Consider the following 26,509-nt stretch of genomic DNA (forward strand, 5'->3'; position numbering starts at 1 on the left):
CTCAAACACCATCATTTATCATCTTAAGCTGTTCTTACTTATTCACAAAAATATAACAGTTCACTTAGAGTAACAGCAACATGTTTAATTTAGCAAAAAAGCATTGCAGTTGAAAAAAAAATTCTATGTTTTTATTCAAGTGATGAAATACTGCAAATGTTGTAGGGATTGTGTATGATGCTTTTACCTCTAAACAAACAGTAAACATCAAACAGGAAGTCCATTTAACTGCGGTAATAACCAAATAAACCTTTCAGGAGGCGGCAAGACAAACAGTGCAGGAGTCAGTCAATGGCATTGACTGACAGACCTTTCAGTCATTCAGCCCGAGGCCAAACCTTTCCCTGACAACAGAAGGCACAAGTCACTTAAAACACTCATTACAGGAAAGGCCAGTAATTAACATTTTCTGTACAAGCCTTTGGCCCCTTACCTGATTCCAAGCCTTTGCTCACCCACATGAGAATATGTTCAAACTACAACAGGTTTTTCAACTTAACCTTTGCACCTTGATCAATGCTGTTTGGCCAGACAGTTGCTATGGCAATTGTATGTCGATTGAAATGTGTTTCTGCTACTGTTCATGTAGAGTAACAGCTTAAGCCTTTTAAAATCGCATTTAGTTTTAAAGATGTTGTTTTTAAATAATTTGGAGAAAGTCTAAAACAAAACTATATGCAGACCTACATATAAAGAATTGCTGTTGTATTTTGGTTAAGATCTTATTTTATAAAGCAGACAATAGTCCATCATTGTGAAGTAAAAGACAAAGTTTTTAAAAGTTGTTGCCACATACCAAACATTATAAATCATGCTGGTGGAAGAATCATGCCATGGAGATGCTATACTGAGGCTGAAAATGATTGTGATTAGGAACAATCGCTGTCAAAGCAAATAAACTTTAAGCAAGAGCTGCAACAGAGAGATTAAGATTAGTATACGTGTTAATATGTTCAAGTGGTCCAGACATAAATCCTAGGTGTACAAAATTCCTGCAGACATAACCATAAGACTTGGTGCTGGTCTTTTTCCTGTTTTCTTACAGATGGTGACAAATAGGTCATGATACTTTTCAAAGGCCTAATAAGTTAAAATATAGGGATCCAAAGTCAAACAGCTATAAAAAGGGTATCTGCAATGTTTTTTTGAACACAAATTAAGTGAAATGCTTAGCTGCATGCCAATAAAACCCTTACTGTATGTGTGCTGGAACAGCTTGGTGAGGCTCTGGAGTGTGCTCCTTAATCTCTCTGCATGTGGGTAAGCTAGAGAAAAAAATCCTTAGCAGCCATAATAGAATTATTGCTGGATAATGACGTACTGTGGCGTCTGAACCATTTCTATCACAGTTATTTCCATTCCATCATACAGGCGTGCCAGAAAAGCCGGAGATCAACGGCCTGACAAAGCCAGCCATGGAGGGGGACCACATCACCCTGACCTGCATCACTCAGGGCAGCAAGCCCGCCGCTGACCTTCGCTGGTTCAGAAACGAGAAGGAAGTCAAAGGTAAATGATGTCTGCATTTGTATTTGACTGTCTCACGCTTACTGATACACAGATGCTGAATGATGTTACACAGGGACATTGACGGCGTTTTTAAATTCAGGTGCACGTCAGAAGAGCAAAGTATAATTGAAAAGTTTTTCATTTTACTATTCCCAAAGTGAAACTCAAACTTTCTATGAATTATTTGCATAGAGAGTGACATATTTCTTGCAGCTGCCCCCTTTATTTTGATAACTTTGGCCTACAGCTAATGAAAACCGAAACTCAATTTCTTCAAAAGTCAAAAACGTATAGAAAACCAATAAAAAAAATTTATTTTCTGCCTTAAGTGTAGGTATGTCTTTCTTTGTTGATCTTGAAGCAGTGACCCGTCCATAGTGTTTGCCTTGCTATTATATCAACATACTCTTCAATTGGGCTGCACAGTGGGGCAGTGGGTAGCACTGCTGCAGCAACAAGGTTCTGGGTTCAATTGACGGCCCTTTCTGCATGGCGTTTGTTGTTGTTCTTCCAGTGCATGCGTCGGTTCTCTGCAGGTTCTCTGTGTTCTTTAAGAACTGCTGTTTCCCAGTTGCTTGCAAAACTTTTCTGCAACATTCTTCCCTACCATTCAACTCTCCAATTTTCCTGTGAATGACTCCAATCAAATGTTTTCAGTAAAAACCTTTTGTAGCACAGCACATTATCTTGATGCCTTTGCTGGACCAGTGATCACCTTGTTATTGTTTTCTTAAAATGTTACAGTTGTCATATATTTTCACTCTTTTGCTATTGATTTCATCACATTTATCAAAATGCTGCTCATTCAAAGCAGTAAATTTAGCCAGTAAGCTGCTAGATTAAAGAATGGCATATTTATTAAAAGGAATTATTCAAAGTTACTATATTGAACTGCCAATGATCTCTTAAACCTTTAGGCAGGTTAACTAACACAAGAACCATAGCTATTCTAATTGAAAAGGACCCCTAAGCAGTATTTCTATGGTGTAATCTTTGCCTGCCGAGTCAGGGTGGACAGTCTATGAACCAGAATACATGAATCAAAGAGAATACATACATAAATGAGAAATACACGAGACCCTATATAAGAGAATGTTTAAATTAAGTTTCCCTCTGACAAAAGAATAATATTCTGCAATAAGATGATACCTTGTTAATCCAAGAAATTTACACATCCTGTGAAATGGAGCTTGCTACCTATTTCTAACAACATCTGCACTAGAAGTCTTAAGAATGCTAGTTTTGTTCTTTAAGCTGCTTTCAAATAGGCTCTGTGGGCCCGGCCAAATTTATTCATTTCTCTGCTGCAAAATTGAAGAATATCTCTGCTATACACCAAGCTAAGCCCATGCTATCCATGTTCAGTCTGTTTGAGTTAAAATGACTTTTAAAGTGCTATGTGATGATAACTTGATGATGCCTTGATGCATCCAATCAAAGGGATTCAGCCACACGCAAACATTTTGTGGACTTGATTGTAGGTGCACTCCAAGTTCTATTCGGCTGTCTGAAGTCGGTTCATCTTTTCATGAGTCTTGGTGTGACTCTCACTAGTGCTCCAGCAAGACATCAGTTTGCTCCTTACGCAATCCAAAGTGGACCTGAGAGCAGTTCTATCAGTGCAGCTCCTATATAAGCCTAAACTCTCCAAACTTTGAGAAACTCTCACCCCTTAGCTGCTGCTTGTCTCTTTTTCCTCCCTGTCCTCTTCAATAAAAGTTACAGAACTTTCCTCAGGTTCTGACAGGTTGAGAGTTACCATCTACATCCAAACTATGCAACCTGGAAAGAAAGCACCTCTCTGGATATATGTTATGTGCTGCTTGCTCATTGTGGAGCAACCACCACAGAGATTATTTGTACTTAAAAATGTTTGTTTTAAATTAGCTTCCCTGCAGAGACGTCACATCCATCTGTCCATTTTCAATCACACTTATCCCAAGTGGGGTCTCCAGCTGTCTACGGGCGAGAGGTGGGGTACACCCTGGACAGGTCGCCAGTAGAGACACTGCAGACCACTGTAAATCAGTTTTATTCTGTCTATACCAGTGACAACTGCAGTGCAGGATGCAATTAACAATATTCCCTGTGGGAGAAAACAGATGTAGCAATCTGTTTATTTACACCTTTGTATATTTGATAAAGGATTCCATTTTAAAAGTGCTGGAGCAGATTCCTAGCTTTGTTTTGCACCAGTTTAGTCTTTTATCCAGGAGCAGATTCAAAATACAGTATGCACTCTTGTCTGTATTAGCTGCATCATTTAGTGTTAGCTCATCTAAAACTTATATTTTATTTTTTATTTTATTTATGTAGAAGCAAAGACAACCCTTTGCTTAAAGAGGCTTAAAACATCAAGAAATGAGATCAAAGTGCTTCAGAAAAAACAAATGACAAAAACACATAAAAAATCACAAAGAAAAAAAAAACATCTATTCTGGCGTTGGTGCAAAAATAAAATTGATTTAATAATTTGTTCATTTGAAAACAAAAGATTTTAGCCCATTCACTAGTTAACAATTATGCCATCCAATAGAAAAGGGAGACAATTACTGCAAACCAACTTATTTAGATAATCTGCACAGCACTGAAAAGATGACTGAAGGTAATTTCTAACTGCTTGAAATGATGGCATGTAAAGTGAGAATGTAAGAGTTACTTTTTCATGTGGGGTGCCTTGCGGGACACCATATGCAGCATGTCTAATGATTACTCATTACAGAGAAAGTTCTAGTCTGATAAAGTTTGATAAATGGACCACTGTAGTTCTGTGACATAGGGGTCCACTCAGGGTAAGAGAACAGAATGAACCATTGTGTCGAAGGCTGATTTGAGATCCAAAATAACCTGAACCACTGAGATTTTGATTGACAGACACAACTACATCATGATTTGATCTATTACAGACTACATACCTTCGTGACACCCTGTACCTGCTTTACTTATTGACTAAATCCCATCATGATTTGTTGCTAGGAAACCAACAGATAAATACAATTTTGAAATTAGAATAAATTAGAATTTGCATTCTCAATGCTTTTTATGACAGATTAGTATTTAAATAACCAAAAAACCTCTAGAACCATGTCTCTCTAAAACTCATTACCCTTTATAGGTGATGGGATGACTAAAGAATATGTTTCCTTATTGTTGTTGACAGAAAATAAAGTGTTGTTCCTAACTGGAATATTTTTATGTGAGAACAGAGTTCGGTGATGTGATATGCAATTGAACAGTTACATCACTGTTCCATCATTACACAGCCCCAGTTACACATCCACTAATAAGTAGACTTTCAGCTAATTTTATCTCCCCCTTATGGCTTGCATAGCTGCTGCATCGCCTGCTAATATAAAGTAGGCATACCCCAGTTATGCAGGTGTTTGGACAAACTGGAATGCTGACTAAAGCCCATCCTAGTTAGACTGGCAACTAGCTAGAACCATTATGCATGAACTGTGTCAAATTCTGTAAAATAGATTAATTCCCCAACACAGAAAGGCTTTGCCAGCACCACACTTGCATTTCTTTTCCTTCTTTACACTTTCTGAAATATTATTCAAGCTTAGAAAAGAAAATTATTTCAGCTTCTGTGCAGTGGCGGATCTAGGGGGCGGCTACTTGGGCTGCAGCCCCGGATGTTACCCCTAGAGCCCCGGATCTCGCTTCTGAGCTGATCTGAGTAAAATGTGCAGTACTGGATTTCACCAGACGGTGGCAGCAAAGGCAGGAAAGCAGCCCGTAGCATTCCTGTGCAGAAGAAGAAGTTCTCACCAATGGCTGTTGCTAAACAGACTGATGTTCCAGGGATGTGAAGCTCTGACTGACTTCCAGACGTTGTTTGTCCCGGTGGTGTATGAAATTCTGTTCCCCTTATTTCGGGAATCGCATTGAAGCCAGAGAGGCGGACATGGCGGATGGGACCATTTTCACGACGCGTCTGATCGATTTCTCGCTAAAATCAGCTATAATCATGTCACGGTTGCAACATCCAGTTTAATCAGCAGCTGTTGTTTACAAAATTGTAAAATAAATAAATAGACGAGGTGCTTTTAAGCTATTTTGTGTTATTTTAAACGCCAAGAAAATCGTCTTTTTCCAACTTCTGTCACTTAAACCTGACAGAAATAAAAGTCAGTCACCAAACAGTTTTCCAGTATTAATCATTTTTCATTGCTGATATCAGAGGACGGAAACTGGCTGATAGCAGGACACAAATATTCCTGAAAAGATGAGAGTGTAGACTTTCTGATTTATCCCGTTCTAATGTAAAATATGACAGATTACTGGATTAAGGACATTCCTAGTATACTACATGATATTACACAAACGATTTTTGAGAATCTGGAAACAGATGCTTTTTACTTCCCAAAGATATGGGAGGAGGAGAGACTTGATGTTTCAGCTGCCTGAAATAATCTGTTCCTCCTCCATAACATGGGAAGAAATTAATTTACCTGCACATTTTTAACTGTGTTTATTCCTCTTCATCAACAACAAATCCTCTGGATTTAGTGACATTTGATAATTATTTGCCAAAGTTATGAGGGGGGAATCGTATATTTTAGCCCCCTGATAGAATCCGTTCCCCCTTTGATTATCTTTATGAAATATATTTTCTGTTTAAATGTTTATCTAACAATTCATAAATATTCCAAAAAAAAAAAGTTCAAACCAAAACCACTGGACATTGTTTTCCAAGTTTGAAGATGTTTCTTAATTCCAAATGTCTGGAGCAATGCTATTGCAGACATTTGGAATTGAGAATTAAAATACATCAAATAAAGATAATCCAACAACTATTTTGGATTTAAAAATATAAAATAATAAATGTTTTAAACATAATATATGAAAAATAATGACAGTTTCACTGGATTTGTTTATTTTTTTCCCATGTTATGGGGAAACGGATTCTATCAGGCGGCTAAAATATATGATTTCCCTCTGATAACTTTGGCAAATAATGATCAAATTTGACCAAATCCACAGAGTTTGCTGTTGATGAAGAGAGGGATAAACACAGTTAAAGACTCGCAGGTGAATTCATTTCTTTCCATGTAATCGAGGGGGAATTGTTATGTGTGATAGCATGTAGTATAGTAGAAATTTCTTTAATCCAGTAATCTGTCATATTTTACATTAGAACGGGATTTAGAAGAAAGTCTACTCTCTCATCTTCACCCTCGGGGCTAAGCCCCTGATCTCCTAGGATCCTAGATCCTCCCCTGCTTCTGTGAGCTAATAACCTGAACACACATGAATTGGAAACATTGTTGATGTAATGATTGCAGTTTGACGTTACACATTATCAAACATAACTTTGCAATTCTTTGAACAAAGCAGCAGAAAGGGGTGAATCAGCCGCAACTAGTAGGTGGAAAAACGTTAAATATCATTATCACAGCCCAAGAACCTTAGTAAAAATTATTTTGGGTTTAAAGGAAAGTATATAAAAAACAAATTGTGAAATTGAAGCCAACTCTTTGCTGATTTAAATCTTTACAAAGTCGGCCATGTAGATATAAAAGAAGCCCATTAAAATGATTTTATTGCATGAGCAGATGCTGTCAGAATCTTGGCAGGACCCTTTAGATGACTTCTATTCAGTAATTAAAAACAACAACCTTCAGCCAGGTGTGGCAAATCCTAAATCTCAATTAACTGTTGCAGAATTTGCTTCGTAAAAAGGGTCAAACACATAGACCTCAAAAGCTTTTCAGATATTTGGGTTAATTTACTTTCCTCATAACAAATATTTTTAAACCAGAAAAAAAATCTTAAAAAAAAAGATTACATGGTTTTTATTTTCATTAAATGTACATTTTTACTTGTCTTCATTAATAGAATTAATGTGTAATTCTGAATAACTTTTGTCCCTGAGACTAACAGTATTTTAGTATTTTTTGTGGTATCTTTTTCCTATGTGCACATCTTAATAACCCCTTATATAAAAATGAGAAGGTTTCCTAATGCATTGTTTTCTCTCAATTCTATGCCCTCACAGAAAATTCCATTAAAGATTCAAGTTGATTAAAAAGAATACAACAATATATCAGCTAATTAAAAACATGATTGGATACATGTTTGGTGTTTCATCCATTTTCACTTTTACTAATTGCTATATTCTTGCAACATATTACGATGGTTCACTCCTCTACTTTGTTATTTCTTGTATTTCCCTTATGAGGAACAAGCATATACAAACAATACAAAGTACACTAATTAGCAGCGTGACTATTTTTCTTAACAGGCTTATTTAGTCTCGGTGGGTGAATCTTGCTTCTCCCACTTGCCCGCTTCTGAGAAAGGAACTCCCAGTACAGAAAATTATAAGCTAGTTGGGAATTTTTCAAATTGAATTCAGAGCAGAGCTTTATATTATGTCCTGAATATTTTGTAGTTAAGGTGACCTCAAGAGGATGTCCTGTTTTATTGAGGGCAGTTGCTTTTATAAACTCCTTAGATGATTGGATCGGACGTCCTGTTCATGTTTATGTCAGTAGGTTAATTACAATGATATAGGTTGTGTTGAGTTCACTGTAACAACTATGAAACGAACCATAAGCAACCATGTGTTTGCACTATACAATGCAGTATATTGAATTTTGTAGGACCTCCTTTTTCCCACATAGGTGTATAGTAACAAAAAACAGGTTGTTTGACCTTTAAGACTCCCTGTCCTGCATCCTTATGATTTGTCTTTGTCTAGCACACTTTCATTTAAATGAATATATGATGTCCTCAGCAGCTCTCAAGGTTTGCAGAGACTTTATAATCACACTTTTATTTAAGTCTGATGTGTAAAAATGGGGAAAAGGTTAAGGTTTTCTGTAGATAGATTTTTAAGATAAAAAGTCATTTTAAACCTGAGGAAAAAAATATCACTTGAGGAAATCATAAAAAATCACATTATATTGACTTTTGACCATTTTTATCATAGTATATATGTAACTAAGAGATTGGCTCCAGTGACTTTGGAACAATTGCTTTTTGAAATTATAATTGAAATAAATACGAAAAGAAATTATTTTAAATGATGATTATGATCATCACATAGATCTTCAATGGTTTAATTGATTTCACAGAAAGGCTGGTTAGTATTGCTAAGATTCTGTTTGTGTTTTTTTAATGTGATTTTTACATTGTGTAACTGAGTTTTTATGCTGGTGTGAAACTTAACAGTGAAATTACTGTATTAGAATACACTCTAAAAACTACTAAGATTTTAGAGTGCGGTGTGGGAAAAAAGTATTCAACTATTCACCCTAGTTAAATAAACGGAGATCGATGGATTTCACTCAGTCGGCACTTTATTCCTAATATCTTTCCAAAGAGAAAACAGTTCATCATATAGCCCATATGGCACAGCATTCTGCCCTGTTCTGATCTGGGCAGGGTTCGTTCCCCCTTACTTACAACAATGGAAAGTAGTCAGAGTCAAAACAAATTACAGACACTTTGGTTAAACAGCAACATGTTATGAATTAACCTTGGGAAAGAATCTGGCTTGTTTTGGGAAGAAGCTATATCTGGTCTACAAACACCCTTACACAGATAATTGTGTGGCCTTGCAGGTGAAACAGACTGAGTGAAAACTATTTTAGTGAGTAAATAGGATAAATTAATATATGACATAAGAGAAATCTAAATTTTCCGACAACAAGGGGTTGATGCAATTTATTGGTTTCTTACCAATCTGACAGTATTTTCTCTTTAAAGTGCCTTGAGATGATTTGTGTTGTGAATTGGTGCTATACTGAATTGAATTGGTTATTTTTACTCTATTTTTGTGCTGTGGCAAAGTAGCCCTTAAAGGCTCTGAAGCCTCTTTAATGTTCTTTTGGCAAAAAAGAAATGCTAAAACATTAGCTTTTCCATCAAAATCTGAAAAATAACGAATCTCAGTTTACTTCGTTTTTGGGAATCCTATTTATTTGGCTCATATTCACAATAGCTGTGATTTTAAAACCCTTACAAATGAAGAAGGTTCAATTCATATTCACGGTTTAAAAAGGTAGAATCCAAACGAAGAAACAGGGCTTCTATTCATTTGAGAACAATGCAATCATTTGGTCAAATAAAATGAAATGCTTGCAGTAATAATCAGGGCTAACAGATATGCAGTACTGTCAACTTCAGTTGATGAAGTAATGTGAGTTGATTGAGCTGGAAATTCAAACAAATTCATTAGCTGAAAGGCTAAAGTATTGTAACAATGATCAAAAGCATAGACTGACCAATTCAAGACATTTAAACAGAATATGGTGCCTTTTTAATGTTTTTTTTTCCCCAGATATTCCTGCTTCCCTTGCAGCAAACCTGATCCATAGAATACTAATAAAAAAAAAAAACAGTTTAAGGTGTTTGCTGGATCAGTCATTGAACTCACTGCAGTCAGTGTTTGGCCCTTTATTAATTCACTAAAAAGACATCTGTCAGTTGCTGCCATTACACCTTTTGTACTTCAGCTTAGGTTCAGACGGCTCAGTCTTGTATCAGGCATTAAGGGTTCCCCAGGATCCAGATAAGCAAGAAGATTAGGTGAAATCGATACTGCTCTTCCTCAAACATTCAAAGAGATATCAGTGTTATCTTTCATTTTAATTGAACTGTAGCTCATAATTAAATCTGTTATCTGAGTTGTGTTGGACCACCTATTTATAAAAGAAAAAAACAACAACAAAAGAAACTTGTTATTCTAAGAGGGTAGGAGGAGCGGGCTTAAGATATTTATATAAATACATATCTCTATTCGGACCAAATTTCTGAAGTAAAATACTATCACTTCAAGCACAGACTGTCTTTAACAAATATGTTAAGACATTAGTTATTGTGTCTTTTTGTTTTCATGCATAATCCTATGGGCTTTCTAAATTGTTAAATGTTTTCTTTACATTTTGAATGCTTTTTTAATTATTTCATTGTCCTTTCCTAGTATATAACCAGGGCAGCATACTGTGCAAATTTGCTTTAGTTAACAAAAGATCTGACCATGGACACTTAAATGAGGGTTCATCCGTAAGGTGGTTATTTACTATATGCTTATTTTTCATATCATTGTTTTTTAAGATTCAAACTTTGTGATCTTGTGTATGATGCAGTGAACTACATTAAAGGAGAAGTTCGGTTTTTTACACTTTAAGCCCATTTTCTGTAGTGTCCAGGATGAAATCGAATGATCGACACCAAAAGTTTGACAATTGGTCCTGTCTCTGCTTTTTGGCTCATTTAGAATCACCCCCTGGCTGCTTTAGAATGGCTAGCATAGAGTATGTCCGATAATGTCCTTAAAACAACCTTAAACGTTCTTTTTTTTAAATATGCTACTCACCGGGTCGTCAGCGCTGTTCAATGACGTTCCAAAAAAAAGTTTCGTAAAGAAAAAACGTTCCTGTAGTGTTTTATTTAGCATTTTGTAAATCCCATTGAGTTCTGTTGGAATAGTCAATATTCCCCTGCCACCGGAAACGGAAATGGGGCCTGTTTACACAGTTGTAGTCTTTTCGCTTCACTCTGTGTACTCCGACGTCGAGGTGCTAACGTCTCTGTTAAACACTTTAAAAAAACTCTGAAAATGGAATACGAAAGGTGGATTCTTGATTCTCGACGTCGGAGTACACAGAGTGAAGCGAAAAGACTACAACTGTGTAAACAGGCCCCATTTCCGTTTCCGGTGGCAGGGGAATATTGACTATTCCAACAGAACTCAATGGGATTTACAAAATGCTAAATAAAACACTACAGGAACGTTTTTTCTTCACGAAACTTTTTTTGGAACGTCATTGAACAGCGCTGACGACACGGTGAGTAGCATATTTAAAAAAAAAAGAACGTTTAAGGTTGTTTTAAGGACATTATCGGACATGCTCTATGGAAGCCATTCTAAAGCAGCCAGGGGTGGATTCTAAATGAGCCAAAAAGCAGAGACAGGAGCAATTGTCAAACTTTTGGTGTCGATCATCCGATTTCATCCTGGACACTACAGAAAATGGGCTTAAAGTGTAAAAAACCGAACTTCTCCTTTAAAACATATATATTTTATGTTTTCTCATGTAAATGGCCCTTTAGATGTTAGCTATACAAAGTGGTCTATAAAATTCCTTAATAAAAAGTGTTATTTCAACTCTCAAACCTGTTATTTTATTAAGCTTTTATTTTAAGAATAATTGGTGACATTTTGTGGAGTGGAATGCTACATTGCCACCTACAGTACAGTACTGCCCCTTTTCCACTGTAAGCCCCAGGATTTGCTTTACATAGTTAAAAGAAATCCCTTAGAATTCATCAGACTGCTGTTCCTCTTATTCTGAAAAGCTTTGAGGCAATTATTTAAACCAACTTGAAAAAATCTGCTCTATACCTTCAGTCCAGTGTATGACAGCAATTAAAACACACAAATGATTTTACACTTTACTCTCTGCTTTATGGATTAGCTAAAACAGTGTTTAAAATATGATACTTTAGTTGTTATTTCAACTCATAAATAACAGTAGATGAGAAGCTTTAGAGCTATGCAGTTATATCATTTCCTCAATTAATTAGTTGAACTGGAACCATATCCTCGAAAAGTATAAAAAATTATATTTAACCCCTTAATTGAATAATTAGATTATTAGCAGGACTCTGGAGAAATTGCAAACGAAGAATTTAATTCAGCCATTTGATTCAGGTGTGGTGGAGCACCATATTACAAAAAATATCTAAAATATGTCAAATGTCTAAAAAAAAAGTGTGTATTACGATGGTCGACAAGTGCATATGTGTGGTAAACGAGCTGCAAACCTCAAACCATACAAGCTCAAAAAACAACAACAACAAAAAAAATACTGCAAACATAAAAATGAGCTGCAAACATGTGGAAATGTGCAGCAAATGATGAAATGAGCTGCAAACACATGGATGTGAATGATGCAAAAACACACGAACACAATAATAAAAACAATAAATAAAATGCTACAATCAATAAAAATAGAAGCATAAACCTAAAATCAACTAAACAAATGCAAAAAAGGTGCAGCTACATACAAAATATAACAAGCATAAACAAAATGTGGTAATCATATAAAAAAAAATGATGCAAACACTAAAAACAGCTGCAAACTCGCTCTTAAAGAGTGTGACTTATATCACTATGCATAACTGTGCTATCATTCTGTTCCTTCTTTTTTGTTTTGTTTTAATCCTGCATTAAAGCTTAACTCCCTGTTTGCATGGAGGGTTTCATCTGAAATGGTTAAGTCTTTGTTTAACTCCCTCTAGTGTTCTAGAGCACTTCTGTTTTTTTTTTGAGCGAGTTTGTAGCTTTTTTTACTATTTGCATCATTTTCTTTCTTTGATTGCTATTTTTTTGTGCTTTTGAGACTGTGTTGCATTTGTTTTGTTTCTGCATGTGTGTTAGCTCGTTCTGAACGTTTTAGGCTGTTTGCACCTCATTTATTTCTGTTAGCAGCGTTTTTGTTTTGCATTTATTTCTTGTGCGTGCATGTTTTGGAGTTTTGCAGCAAACATGTTTGCAGAACCTCGTTTTGTGGTTTACTGCACGTTTGCCACTGATATCCACCGTGGTATTTACCCTTGATTTGAGCAACTTTATAGGATATTCTGCCAATGGAATTTATATTTTTCCCCTTAGCAAAGATAATTTGATATTATGCACTTGATATAAGTTAATGGAGCTGGTCTTTTTTCTTAATTTAAACATAAATTATCATATTCCACTAGTAAGTTACCCCACTTACCTGCTAAGATTAAGGGAAACAACACTTATTTCAAGAAAAACATACTTATTTATATTTCATATTTTGCAGTGCATACCAGGTCTAATGATAGAGAAATGTTTATATCAAGTAAAAGTTGGAGGTAGTGGAGTTAACAATGGCATGACTCCAAAAAAGATCTCTAAACTCTGTAGTATATCTATAGCCTAATTGAAATGCTACCCCAGCTTTGATAAGCCCTGGGATTCTCAAAAGCCTCAGGCTACATCCCAGGGTAATTTCCTAATATTCCACCATTCAGTTGCAGTAGGGTGTTTTGCATATTTTAGTCCATTTGCAATAACTGCTGTTACCCACTCCTGAAATACATGTACACATAAATCATATTTAGATTTTATCTTTAGAAATGTTTTTAAAATAAATAATTTTGCTGCCCTTAAAAAACAACAGCACTGACTCACATGGGCCTTTGGAGAAAGTACTTGATTACATACAGGATAGTTCAAATTTCAACAATCTAAAAACGACACCATACATTTTTACAGATAAACATAAGAAAGCACTCAGACCTCAGAGAAAATATAGAGAAAGTTTGAAGAACTAAAAATCAGCTTTACTTGAAAAGACGCTCTTATGCAAAGCAGAAAGAAATTAGTAGTTCAAAATACAGTTATAGTTAATGTTGTAACTCTTCTCTGTTCATTTACCCCAAAAATCAAAAAAGTGTAGGACATGAAAAAGGGCTTTTCATGTCAGCAGTAATTGATGCATTGATCTAATGAATAACACCATGTATTTAATTTAACATTTTATTATGTGTGATTCATTTATCAGACTTGACCTTTTTATTTCAGCAAAGCAAAAGAAAACAAAGAACATCTCAGGACTATGATTGACAAACACATTTACACGTGATGTCAAAGTTTGTAAAACAAAAATTACATTCCTGTCCCTGTTTCACTCCTAGCAATAGCGAGATGTGGATTATTGTCTCCTTCAGAATACATACGAGAAAAAAAACAAAACAACAAAAACTAGGATAAACCAGAATTTCTGCACCTGCAATATAAAAATGCATGCATGTGTAGGAGTACATGGGCTGCCCTTGAAGTGTTCATCATCCTGACAGGATCAGTGCGTGTACAATGTGAAAACCCATCTGATTGTGGGGCAGCCATGCCGGGAATAAATGACAATTGTGACATATTGGTGTGGGATCTAGGGGAATGGGGACGATTATATTACCAGCAGAACCACTGGAGCAGTCCATCAGCCATTCAGCATGCAGTTAACAGAGATCCTATGCTAAGCGTGTGTGTGTGTGTCTGTGTGTGTTTTTGTCAGTGTCTGTGTGACCAAAACAGACAGATGGAGCAGACAGCCTGCATGTAAGGACATAAGCTTGTGTGTGTGTGTGAAACGGAATCCAATATTCCTATTTCTCATTCTCTTTGTTCCCCTGGATCTCCTCAGTCCCCACCCAGTAATGTTATATTTCTATCTCAGTTACACACCACAACCCTGGGAGACCTCCTCCAATATCACCACATGTAGGAGTTGTTTACACACCACTGAACCAGGGGGAGCTGCGTGGAGACTAAAAAAGACATAGATGAAATGAATATTTATTTCGAGTAAGGAAGACGATCTTAGCTATCCGGCTGGTATTATTATACTCTCTGACCTAAACTGTAGAGGTTATAGCTTCATCGCATTGCCCTGTAAATCTATTCCAAATGGACTTAAGGAGAAAAACATGGGTTTGATTCAAATTCACTTGTGGTCACATCCTTACACTGTCAAACTTTTTAGTCAAGGACAGGGAACTATTACTGCTGACATACCTCGCTCTATTTTAGGTCGTTGTCTGGCGGCTTTTCAATCTGCTATCACTCAAGTCTGCCTGAAGAAGTCACACGGTGACTGAGCGAGCTTTTGAAATAGTGCTGCGTATTTCTTCATTTATGGGTAATTGTCCTGGACAGCTGTGGGTAAGAGCAGAATAAGGAGGCCATCATTATTCTAAAACTCACCCTTGAAAAAGCTATTGAGGAATGTGAAGAGCAGAAAGCTGCTGGAGTGTCTTAAAAAAATGGTTGATGAGAGGGGTGACATTGGGAAAACTAAAAATAAGAATCGAGTTTGGGAATATCAAGAAGTTTTCTAGTTAAAAGTAAAATACAGCCACTATGGCTGTATTTGACAGCTTTGCTCGCACACTATTTAAAAAGTCTGTGTTGGGATTACATTTATACTATCCAGCTCCCCGGGTTGTAACAGATCAATGACCATTAAAGATGTAATTTCAAGATGCCTCCTGCAAGTCAGTGGCATGAATAAAACATGCACTCAAAAAATACACGTTCAACCTTTCTATCCTGTTACATGTTTACTCAAAAAAGAAGCATGCACAGCTGATCAATATGAGATTTTCTGAAATTAGTTTGGGCTATTTTGATGATAAGTGCATACAGCTGCTGGCAAAAGTTTTCCCATTCGAAAAACTTTTTTTGCATTGAGCATATTACAACTACAAGCTTAAATGTATTTTGTTTGGTATTTTATGTTGTAGGCCATAACAAAGTCGGGTTAGTCTTTTAAAAATGTATTAGAAATAAAGATTAAAAGTGCGACAGGTTTGTATTTAAACATTTCTCAAAAGAAATATTTTTAACTTGACCTATGTGATATAGTGGACAGAGTAAACAGGTGAAAAAAAGTAGTTTTAGAAGTTCAGATCTTGCCCTTGCAAAATGTGTTTTCTTCACCAGCAAAGAAGATGAAAGCATAAAAAACTTTAAGGATATGAATACTTGTTTTAAGCAACTTAATACTTGTGATTATATACATTAACCTGAACATCTGGGTCATCTTAAGTTTCATTTTTTGCCTGCAAATCAATGTAAATTTTACTGCATAGACGATTATAGAAGTATTTCTAATTCATCAATTTTTCTGCCAGTATCAAACTCTGCAGGAGTTAAAAGACATAGCCTTAAGCATAAAAGAAGATGGGGTAGGACTGCAACAGCCCACTGTCTATGCACATTAAGGAAGTGGACCACCTGTCTCCATTTTAAATGCCAAGGTACCAAGACTGACTGGCCCTCTCCTTTTGGAGTGGAAAGCCATCCTCATGAATCCACAGCTGACACATCTTAGCCGTGAATGCTTGGGGAGTGTCATGTCAGTGAGGACATTATGACACAGGGCTGCCAGGCACTGATAAAGACTCTCCCAACATCCAGCAGTACTCACTGGTGTGATGGTCTGAGCAGTCAAAGGAAGATCAGGCACAGGTTTAGATCCAAAAACTCTTCTTTTTATTGAACCCAAAACAAAGAACTTGGGTCAACAAAAAACAAATCACAAAGTTGGGCCCATAAAGAGGTCAAAGTAACAGAATTTAACTCAGGCTAACAAAAGACCTACTGAAACAAACAGACCTGCTACATGAGACAAAGGGAAAACTTAAATACTGGCTGATCAGGCCACATAGAAGATACAAAGGGGGAAACACACAAAAACCTAACTGAAATTAACAGAGGAAAATCCCATTCCCCCCCTCTTGCTGATGAGAAGTGGTGTAAACCAATTTGCAGCTTCAATGGGCTGGCTCCACCCCTTCTCCACCTCTGTTCTCCTGAAGGACTGGAGCAGCCAGCACCGAGGTGACTCAAAAAAACAAACAAAGATTAAATCAAGCAGAACATAACAGTGTAAACTAAAATGTGCGCACTTATTCTAGAATACAGTGTTATGACTTACAAAAATTCTGTAAATTAAATCCTAAATGTAAAGAAATCCCAATATAAATGAAATGAGACTTGCTGACTTAGTGTGTGTTGTGATTGAATGTTACCACATTTGGGTGGCTGTAGTTGCAGCCATCACACTGGTCATAGTCATATTTTAGAAAAGCACACTGGCTACACCAAACTGCTATAAAACAACTGGATTTACAACAGTATTTATTTGCTTTGGCTTAAATAAACTCAGATTAAATTGGGATCTCTCACAAGCTCACTTTTAGCTAAATATATGTAATATCACCAGAATTCTGCTGGAAATCTTTCCTTATAAAATAAACTAGTCGATTTGAATAAAAATATTGCAAATAAAAAGATAAGAAGTGTTAATTCATCTGCTCTATTCACTGCCTTAGAGGTGCAATCCAAGCTGTTATTTGGTGAGAGGTGGGAGAAATTCTGGACAGATTGACAGTCCATCTGGAATTTTCTTCAAGCTGATTAATCTCAATTTTCATTTAAACTTAAATACTTAAGTGACAAAATACAGAAATTTTGTCACTTAAGTAATGCAAGTGACAAAATGTCAATCTTTTAGATGACTCTAGCCTGGACACAGGAGGTTTAGACAGATTCCTGGTTCAGTAACCTTTAAAATCCAAAGCACCAGTTTTGTGGTCAATCCTCCAAAGTAAAATTTATCTAGAGCCATAAAACCATCATGTTTAAATAAAAAGAACAACATAGAGTGCAGACTCTATGTTGGTCAGACAATAAAATTTTTACTGACCAAACTTCAATTTACATTTAAAGCTCCAATAAGACACTATTAAGTCTGGTCCGATTGTGCCTCTTCGCTGCCTTGAAGTGACTTTTTTAAGGGTTCATGAAGAGTTAAATGTACCAAACAGCAACTACAGCAGAGTTGGAAAATAGGTTAAAAATGAGAGAAGACTTCATCATTACAATGCAATCAAAGTAATGATATAACATACTGGTTTAACCATTTAACAATCACATTACTTTCACATTTTCACATTGCTGCCTTGTTACAAACTTGTTGCTTCCAAGGGTGCTAAAACAAGTTCAAAGAAATTAATTTACAAATTAATTTATTTGAAAGCTGTCCAATATTTGTGAAAAAATCTGATGATTTGAAACATATGCAGATGGATGGATGGATGGATGGATGGATGGATGGATGGATGGATGGATGGATGGATGGATGGATGGATGGATGGATGGATGGATGGATGGATGGATAATGATTTTCAGTCTCTGATGAGATGCAGTAAAGGGTATATTCTGGCAGCCTTTAGACCCTGCTGCCAGGATTACTCAGTATGGTTACTTATTGTCAGTTCTTTTTTCCCCCTCCTCAAGAGGCCTTCATGGTACCTCTTGTTTTTAGTTGCTTCCCTTCACACTATTTACTATTCTCTAGTTGTCCTTCTCTCCTGTGAAATGGAATAAAAGGGTCAAATTCTTTCATTTTACGCCTGTCATTTCCATTTTTAATCCTCCAAGCTTGCCTTGGCTCATACCAGTGGCACAGAGCTTCCACCCACAGAACAGTGTGCTCAAGTCACTGCCAACTATTACCTCTTTTTGTGTCAGACAGAAGTACCACAGGTGAAAATTGCAGGATCTCATCCCTTTCCTAGTCTTTCTGTGTCTGTTTTATAGTATATTTTTACATTTTTGCAAACCACGAAGACCATATAGAAAAGACAAGTGTATACATTCTTTAAATCTATTGCTTAAAAAAAAATCATATCAATCATATTGCGTATTTCTGAACACTTAGAAAGATGAATTTTGTGCAAGGCAGAAGCAAAAAATATAGAAATAAATGTGTTTTTATGTAAACTGGTCTGTAATGATTATTCTTGTTATTCGTGTTGACAAGTGTTTTCTCAGGTGCACCGGTTTGCCCCGGAAACAGATTGCTGCAGTATTTTACTCTGCATTTAAATTCTATTTGAGCTGAAGATAGTAGTTGTAACCTGTATTATATAGAAATCCTGTTTGTGAAAACTTGTCAGTGTTTGAATTATTCTACATTATGTACAGGTTACCTTAGGCCTGCCTTTAAACTGTTTTTTAGCCCCAAGCGCAGAATGTCCACGAACTCCCCCAGAAAAGATGAATTATGAATTGAATCAGTAGATCAAAGAACACTTTTTCTGCTTTACTTTAGCAAATATTAAACTTCCTTGGGCCCAGAGAAAAAGGAAATTATTCCTAGAATTTACTTATTCATATTTTTACTCTGAGGTTTCACATACAGTATGTTTGACAATGCAGCAACACTCTGTCTTCATTGCCATTTTTTAACAGAAGTATTTCTTAGCCATTGCAGTGATTTAGACAAAATGGAGTTTTAAAGCCTGCGGGCATAAAAGTCAATTTCTAACCACAGAATACTGCTAAAATTGTCACATTTTTCTTGAGAAAAAGGAACTTACTTTAAAAAAAAAACAAATCCTATCCCTGTATGGAAAAAAAAAAATTCAAATAGGCTTAACAGACACAATTCAATTCAAATTTGCTTATAGTTAAAATCGAGCCTGCAGCATTCATGTGTACAAAAAGCTAAGAGTAGCACAAAATAACAATAAGAGTAAAAGTTATGATTTTTGTTATTAATTGTGTGTTTTTTCTATAGACAACTATACAGCTAACACTATGCAAATACCCCACCTAATGTGCAACAGATCTCTCTAGTTATGGCCTACACTGTTTTCCTGATAAATAAACTAAAAGGAAATAATTATACCTGTTTGTGGTAGATGAGCTTTTTTTTCTTTTTAGCATCAATATTTTATTACTTACCGGGTTTTGTTCAGGCTTTATCTACTGACAGCTAGTCAAACATTTTTGTGAAGACTATTTTGATGTAATGATAAGTATGTGTCCATATACTTAGGTGTTTAACTTTTTTGCATTTTTGGTTTATCTGCTTTTTCTGTGTTAATCTTATGCTATTAGATTTATATTATTCTGTTAGATTTCTTCCTTGTTTCTTTCTGCTCGGATTCTGCCCATTTCTCTCTCACTCCCTCAGCACCGGGCCTTAATTCTCACCAGATTGCCCTGCCTTTCTTTTCATCCTCACCCTGTGTTGTATGCTTGTCATTGTTTCCAAGCTGGAAGGTCTTGTATATGTCCCCATGATCCACGGTTATCTCTATGTGTCGGCATTGCTTTGCCTGGTTCTCTGCCTTTGTTTCATTCATGGTTCTGCACACTTTGACAATGCAAGGTTGAATAAATTACTAGCTAAACAAAACAGGTAAAAATTAAGGCCAAATTCTAATACCTCCAACCCTTCTTGATGGCTGGTATGCAGTGTTTTTGTTTTTTGGAGTATGGGATTGTTGAGTTTTCTTGCAGTAGTTTATCTCGCATGCAACCTTAAAACCTTTGCTTACACTTACATTTAGTGGAAAGGCTTTCTCCTATAAACCTTTCCTGATAATATGACACTATATATCGTTATCCATGTTGTCTTTTTCTAATTTGCTATTGTGAATTTTAAAATATACAATACTCAGGCTATGTTGACACAGCAAGTCTTGATACTCACTCCCTACTTTGTTTTTGCTGAAATATTTTTTTTTTGTCTTTTCATATTTTTGTTCATACGATTTAAAGGTGACCACTATCAGATTTCTGTCTGAATGGTTCAGAACACCAAAGCAACCTGCAACCGCAAAGGGAGAATTTAGACCATAAATCAGTGCAAAGGTTTTATGTATGTGACTATCTCAAGAAGCTTTAGTGAAAGAACAAAACAAAAAATGTAATAGTGGTTGTCAGTGTCTGTGTGTTATTATTAAACTGTTGAGCAATGAGCTAAAATTTCTGGACAACATCATAAAGAAGATCAAGAGAGGTAAAAATGCACAACTATAAAATGTGGCGTGACCGCTCAGACTGCAGACAGTTTGAAAACTATTGGTTATGTATCTGATTTAGTACCACATTTGAAAGTAGCTCTTTTTTTTCTGGGTGAATTGATTAGAAGCTGGCCATTCAGACTGACAGGCAAAATCATATATTATATGCATGAGTGTGGTCGTATGTGTCAACTGTGTGAACATAGCCTGATTGAGATCCCTGTAAGTCGGGATATAGAATGTTTAGCGATGTTCACACTATAAAGATATGCAGCTGTCCTAAATATTTTGGGTTTTCTACTTAGGAATAATTATGCACCAGACTTCTAATACAAAAGGCCATTCCTGTTTAGTTTTTATCCTTGATAAACTGTTAAAGAAAGAGTGCCAAAACCTAATGATGGCCTTACCTTCTATCACCCTTTTAATAGAAGCAGCTAGTATGACATAATTGAAGCTTAGGAATAAATTCAAATTCAAATGCTCTTAGATGCCGCAAATCGCCTCAGCGTACACTTCTGCTCCAGCCTTAAGGCATTGCTCCACACCCTCACATCAGCTAGTTATTGTTCAGGACTCTGCTCAGTTTCAAGGACATCCTGGCTTTCTTGTTGAAATGCTAACATTCACCACTTTCATTCCATTAGGCTCCCTACAGGCCATTCCATTCAGCACTAATGTCTTCTACAGAGTCTGAGCTCCAAGAACTTTTCATGTCAAACTTTTCTTCATATCACTAAACTTTATTAATTGTTTTTTTCCCATGTCCAAGTCTCTCCATGTTGAATGTTAACTTTAATGACTATCAGGGAAACCCTCATTTCTTCTGTAAGCCTATCTCAGGCTGAGTTAATATCGTCTTTCAACAACTTCAAAAATTTAATGACACAAATTGCATCTTACCATCTGAAAATTAGATACTTTCTTTAAAACATGTTGGTCTACAATGCAGATAGATATTATTTCAACCCAGCAGTCGATGTTTCTTGAATTCCATAGATTTAAAATGTCTATCAATAAGGTGCTGATAGAGGGATTGCATAACTAATAGTGAAGATACATCTAACTCTTGTTGCACAGCAATAAACAAACTGCAGGGGTCCTGATGCTGCTTAGCTTTTTCAGACAAACCAACAGAGGTATTTCTATGACCTGCATGTAGGATGTCAGGACAACAGGTTTATTGTCATTGTGGAGAGTTGGCTGAGTTTTCTGTGGTACCACAACAAGGCAGGGAATCTTCCATAACATTGGACATGTCCCCTGTGTCAGGCTTGGGATGAAGAGGTGCTGCAGAATCCTAAAGAGCTGCTCTGCACAGGCCTTAAGGACTCTGGGGCTGACACCATCTGGACCTGGTGTCAGCAATTCAGTCTCTCCATTTGCCTTTTCACTTGACTTCTAGAGACAGACAGTTGATGAAATTGCATCTGTGAATTAAAGGCCTGGTTCACCAACAACTTCCTTCAATTAAACAGTAGTAAAACCGAGGTTCTCCTCATTGGTACCAAATCAACTCTTTCCAAAACCGACAGTTTCCAAGTCACTATTGATAGCTCCTCCATCTCCCCCTCCCCCCAGGTTAAGAGTCTGGGTGTCATCCTCGATAGCACACTATCTTTCCAATCCCATATAAATAACATTACCCGGTCTGCCTACTTCCACTTAAGAAACATCAACCGCCTCCGTCCCTCCCTTACCCCACACACTACTGCCATACTTGTGCACAGCCTTGTCACCTCCCGACTAGATTACTGCAACTCCCTCCTCTTTGGACTTCCTCAGAAATCACTCCACAAACTACAACTGGTCCAGAACTCAGCTGCTCGCATCATAACAAGAACTCCCTCTATCCACCACATCACTCCGGTCCTCCGACAGCTCCACTGGCTCCCCATACAGTTCCGCATTCAATATAAAATTATCATGATGACTTTCAAGGCACTTCACCATCTTGCCCTCCCCATATCTGTCAGACCTCCTGCATGTTCCCACCCCCTCCCGTGCTCTTAGATCCTCATCTGCTTTGCACCTGTCTGTCCCCTCCGCCCGTCTCACCACCATGGGGAGCAGAGCATTCAGCCGCTCTGCCCCCCGCCTCTGGAACTCTCTACCACCCCAACTTCGAAATACGGACTCAATTCTCCATTTTAAAATACAACTCAAAACCCATCTGTTCAAGATTGCTTATTCTCTTTAAAAATATCAATTTCACTGTCACAGCCTCTGTATTTTTAAATGTTTTTAAATGTTTTTATAATTATAATTTTTATTTTTTCTGACACTTTTTATGTTTTGTACGGTGACCTTGAGTGTCCAGAAAGGCGCCTTTTTAAATAAAATGTATTATTATTATTATTATAATTGTGAGGCAGAGGGAACAGCACAAACTTCTGGTTTGACTAAGAAAAAACACATACAGACAGGAGACTTCATAGTAGAAGTGGGAGATTAAACATTCAAGGTGTAACAAATAAGCTTTGGTGTAAGAAGGGCATGATGTTCATTTGGCCATGTGACCGAGAGAAAGATGCTGAGCGGTTTTATTGAACTGAACCTTTTGAATGGATTCAGTTCATTGGTTCTGTCCAGATTTCCATCTGTCTGATCCTCCTCCTGCTTAATACCTATAATCTTCTTCATCACTGACCCCACATCTCTGATATTGTTCTGCTTTACTTTCTAGCCTCTTCCTGCATGCCTCCTTGCTTTTTTCTTACCTTGATATTAAATTTCTTCTGTTTACTCCTTAATAAGTTGGGAGTGGTGGCTTAGCGGTTAGGGTATGGAATCCTGAGGTTGTCAGTTTGAAACCCACTCCCACAGAATGCGACGCTGGCTCTCTTAGCAAGACCCTTAACCCTTGATTGCTCCCCGGACAATGGCAGCCCACTACTCCTCAAGGGAATGGGTTAAATGCAGAAGTAAATTTTTCCAATGTGAGATTAATAAAGTTAAATTATTATTTTTTATTATTATAATATGCTGCTTTCCTTCCCTAAGGTATTTTTTTCTTGTTAAGTATTTAATTCAGAGCAGTAGTGATCCAGAGTTCATAAAGGGGATGCATTTAACTGTTTTCATAGGGAAAGTGTTACCTATACAGACGTCCAGATGGTCAGTCACATTCTCAGTCACTGTATTGATGTCCTTCCATGTGGTTGACACAGTCCATCCCAGTTTTAGCCTCAAAACAATCTTGTAGGTCTTCTTAAGCCTCCCGTGACTCTCCTTACAGTTCTTTTTAATGCAGGTTGTCTAATATGTATGGGTTTATACTCTAAGCAAAGAAATACAAGATTTTGATCCTACTTCTTACTTCATAGATGTATGAGTCCTTGACATTTGCATAAAGCATGTCAAAGGTTATGTTTTCTCTGGTACTGCAGCTGACAAACTGTACAGAGGTTGGCAGTGTAGCAGAGAGTAAAGAACGCTTTAAATCTCCAATTATTGCCATAAATGCATCTGGCTGTTGTGTCTGTAGCTAAGCTACACTGGAACTGATGACATTAGTTTTCAAACGATTATCAAAAGAAAACTCTCTGTCCAAATAATATTGACAGAAACCAACTGCCAACAGTTCAATATCTGGGCCTGCAGAGATGAATCTTTACAGAAGCATGTACTGAATTACACCATGGGTTACTCACAAGCACTACCAAACCACTGCTGTGAAATTTCCAGCCTTGTTTAAATCTCTGTCTACTCATATGGTCAGAAAGCCTGGCAAAGAGAAGCAGGAGTCGGGGATATGACCCTGCATCCTGACTGCGTTCACACTTCTGTCCAAAACTGTTCTTTTGTTTTGTTTCTGTGAATTTTACTCTCTTGTTTTGTTTTTCTTATTTTAGAATATCCCACCTAAAACATAAATCAGAGATCATGTAGAAGTTTGAAGGAACAAGGACAAAAAATGATTAAAAAAAACAGACAAACTGAAAAACAGATTAAGGTGATTTTTAAACAGTATATGAATGTGGGGAACAAAAAGACAGAAGGTCAAGTTGGTTTGCTTAAAAAGATTAAATGACAGAGAGATACACTTTCTGAGAAGAAAGCCCAACTAATCAAAAGGAAAAGAAAAATATTTGCCATTCCGAAGCCTTGGTTGAGTTGGAAAAATTATAGGTTTCCCTCTTCTCCTTTCCCTCTTCTCCTTTTCAGTCCCCTACATCACCTGCAGTTTGGTCTTTAAAAAGAAATCTATCCATATTCGCTCCCTGTTGTTGATTGGATGGATGTTGATAACTGCAGACCTGTCAGTCATTCATCTCTCAGGGAGCCATTCTCATAGCCTCAGTTGGTGAAAGTGGCTGAATAGAATAGTTGATTGGCAGAATTTAGAGGTAGAATAGACAGTAAGCAGGGATGCTGGGATAGTGGAGCAGTTAAGCAGAGCAGGGGAAGGATGCAGAGCGTAATTGGTCTCCTTAGGAGGCACAAACAAGTGGTCATCATGACAAACAGAGTAAATACATCATTTCTTTACTTTTCCTTATTTTCTTTTATATCTACTCTCTGTAATTGTGATGTACCAAATTTTAGGTGGGGGTTATAAACCAGATTATAGGTGCTAGGTCATTTGTCTAAACATGCATTTTTAATCAATGTTTGAAAGATAAACTGTCTTTTTCAGACTTAAAATGCTAGAAAATAATCATACCTTCAGTAAACCCCACCTAAATTTTGATCATTACTTTATTTAGCATTAGAGGAAAATACAATAAACTAGCTACTAACTGGGTATGAGTTATTACTATCTTGTAAAAGAACTTGAAAGAGGGGGCTTCTCAACAACATAGCCTCCATTGGCTAAGCAAATTTGTTCAGTATAGCATGATACTAGATTTCAGTTCTGCTGCCATAATGCTGAACAGAACATAAAGAAAAGGGGAAAAAAAGACTCATGATTTACTTTGATTGTGTGCTTTAAAAGGGGTGTACTATTAACCTGAACAAAACTGTATGGTATTTTTGTTTTGTTTGTTTTTAAAAGTCCTTGTATTAGTTATTGGATTGGCTTTGAAAAAAATGTTTTGCCAGGTATGGGTAGTTATTAAAATCCACAAAAATTATTATTTTTTACTATAAGAGACAAATGGTCCTCCAGTACTCAGAGCATGGCTATTGTGACTGATGTAGTTTGGACACCAATGGTTTAAAACTACAGTGAGGGCGCTGAGAGAGTCTGGGCCAAGTAACAAAGGAGGGAATTACGTCCATGATTATTTAAAGCTCTGTTTTTCACAGACTTTATCTGACGATGCTCCATTGCCAAAATGTGTCTCCCCAGAGGTTTTAAGCTAACAATGCTGTAAAACCCTGTTTACTGCAACGTCTTATTGAGACCAAAGACACACGTTTGGTGATCAATCCCCAGGAGGTTTTTGACAGGACACCACATAGACACAGCAGAGAGGTGTTTGTACATTTAGCACTGTAAATGACAAAGCAGCTGAAGCATCCTCTTATTGTGACTTTACTCATCTCATTTCCATTAAGAAAGCATAAAGGTTTAAAATCATAAAAGAAAATGATTTAAGAGCCCACTGGTGTTTGAAATGTGAGAAGAGAAAACATAAAACTGTTCAAAAGCTGCTTTTTAACTATTAATGGAACAAACAAAGAT

At 36.7% G+C, this 26,509-nt stretch overlaps 1 protein-coding gene across 3 annotated transcripts in view; it reads left to right on the forward strand.

Annotated features, from left to right (window-relative positions):
- Positions 1-26,509, forward strand: part of cadm2a (cell adhesion molecule 2a) — a 328,952-nt gene that overhangs the window by 262,715 nt on the left and 39,728 nt on the right. For all 3 annotated transcript variants that reach the window (XM_038274035.1, XM_038274036.1, XM_038274037.1), the window contains one exon: positions 1,372-1,509. In XM_038274035.1, the coding sequence (XP_038129963.1) occupies positions 1,372-1,509 (138 nt within the window). The remainder of the gene's footprint in view (positions 1-1,371; positions 1,510-26,509) is intronic.

This window comes from Cyprinodon tularosa, unplaced genomic scaffold (assembly GCF_016077235.1).
Source record: "Cyprinodon tularosa strain WSP-4 unplaced genomic scaffold, ASM1607723v1 ctg9, whole genome shotgun sequence".
Lineage (NCBI taxonomy): Eukaryota > Metazoa > Chordata > Actinopteri > Cyprinodontiformes > Cyprinodontidae > Cyprinodon > Cyprinodon tularosa.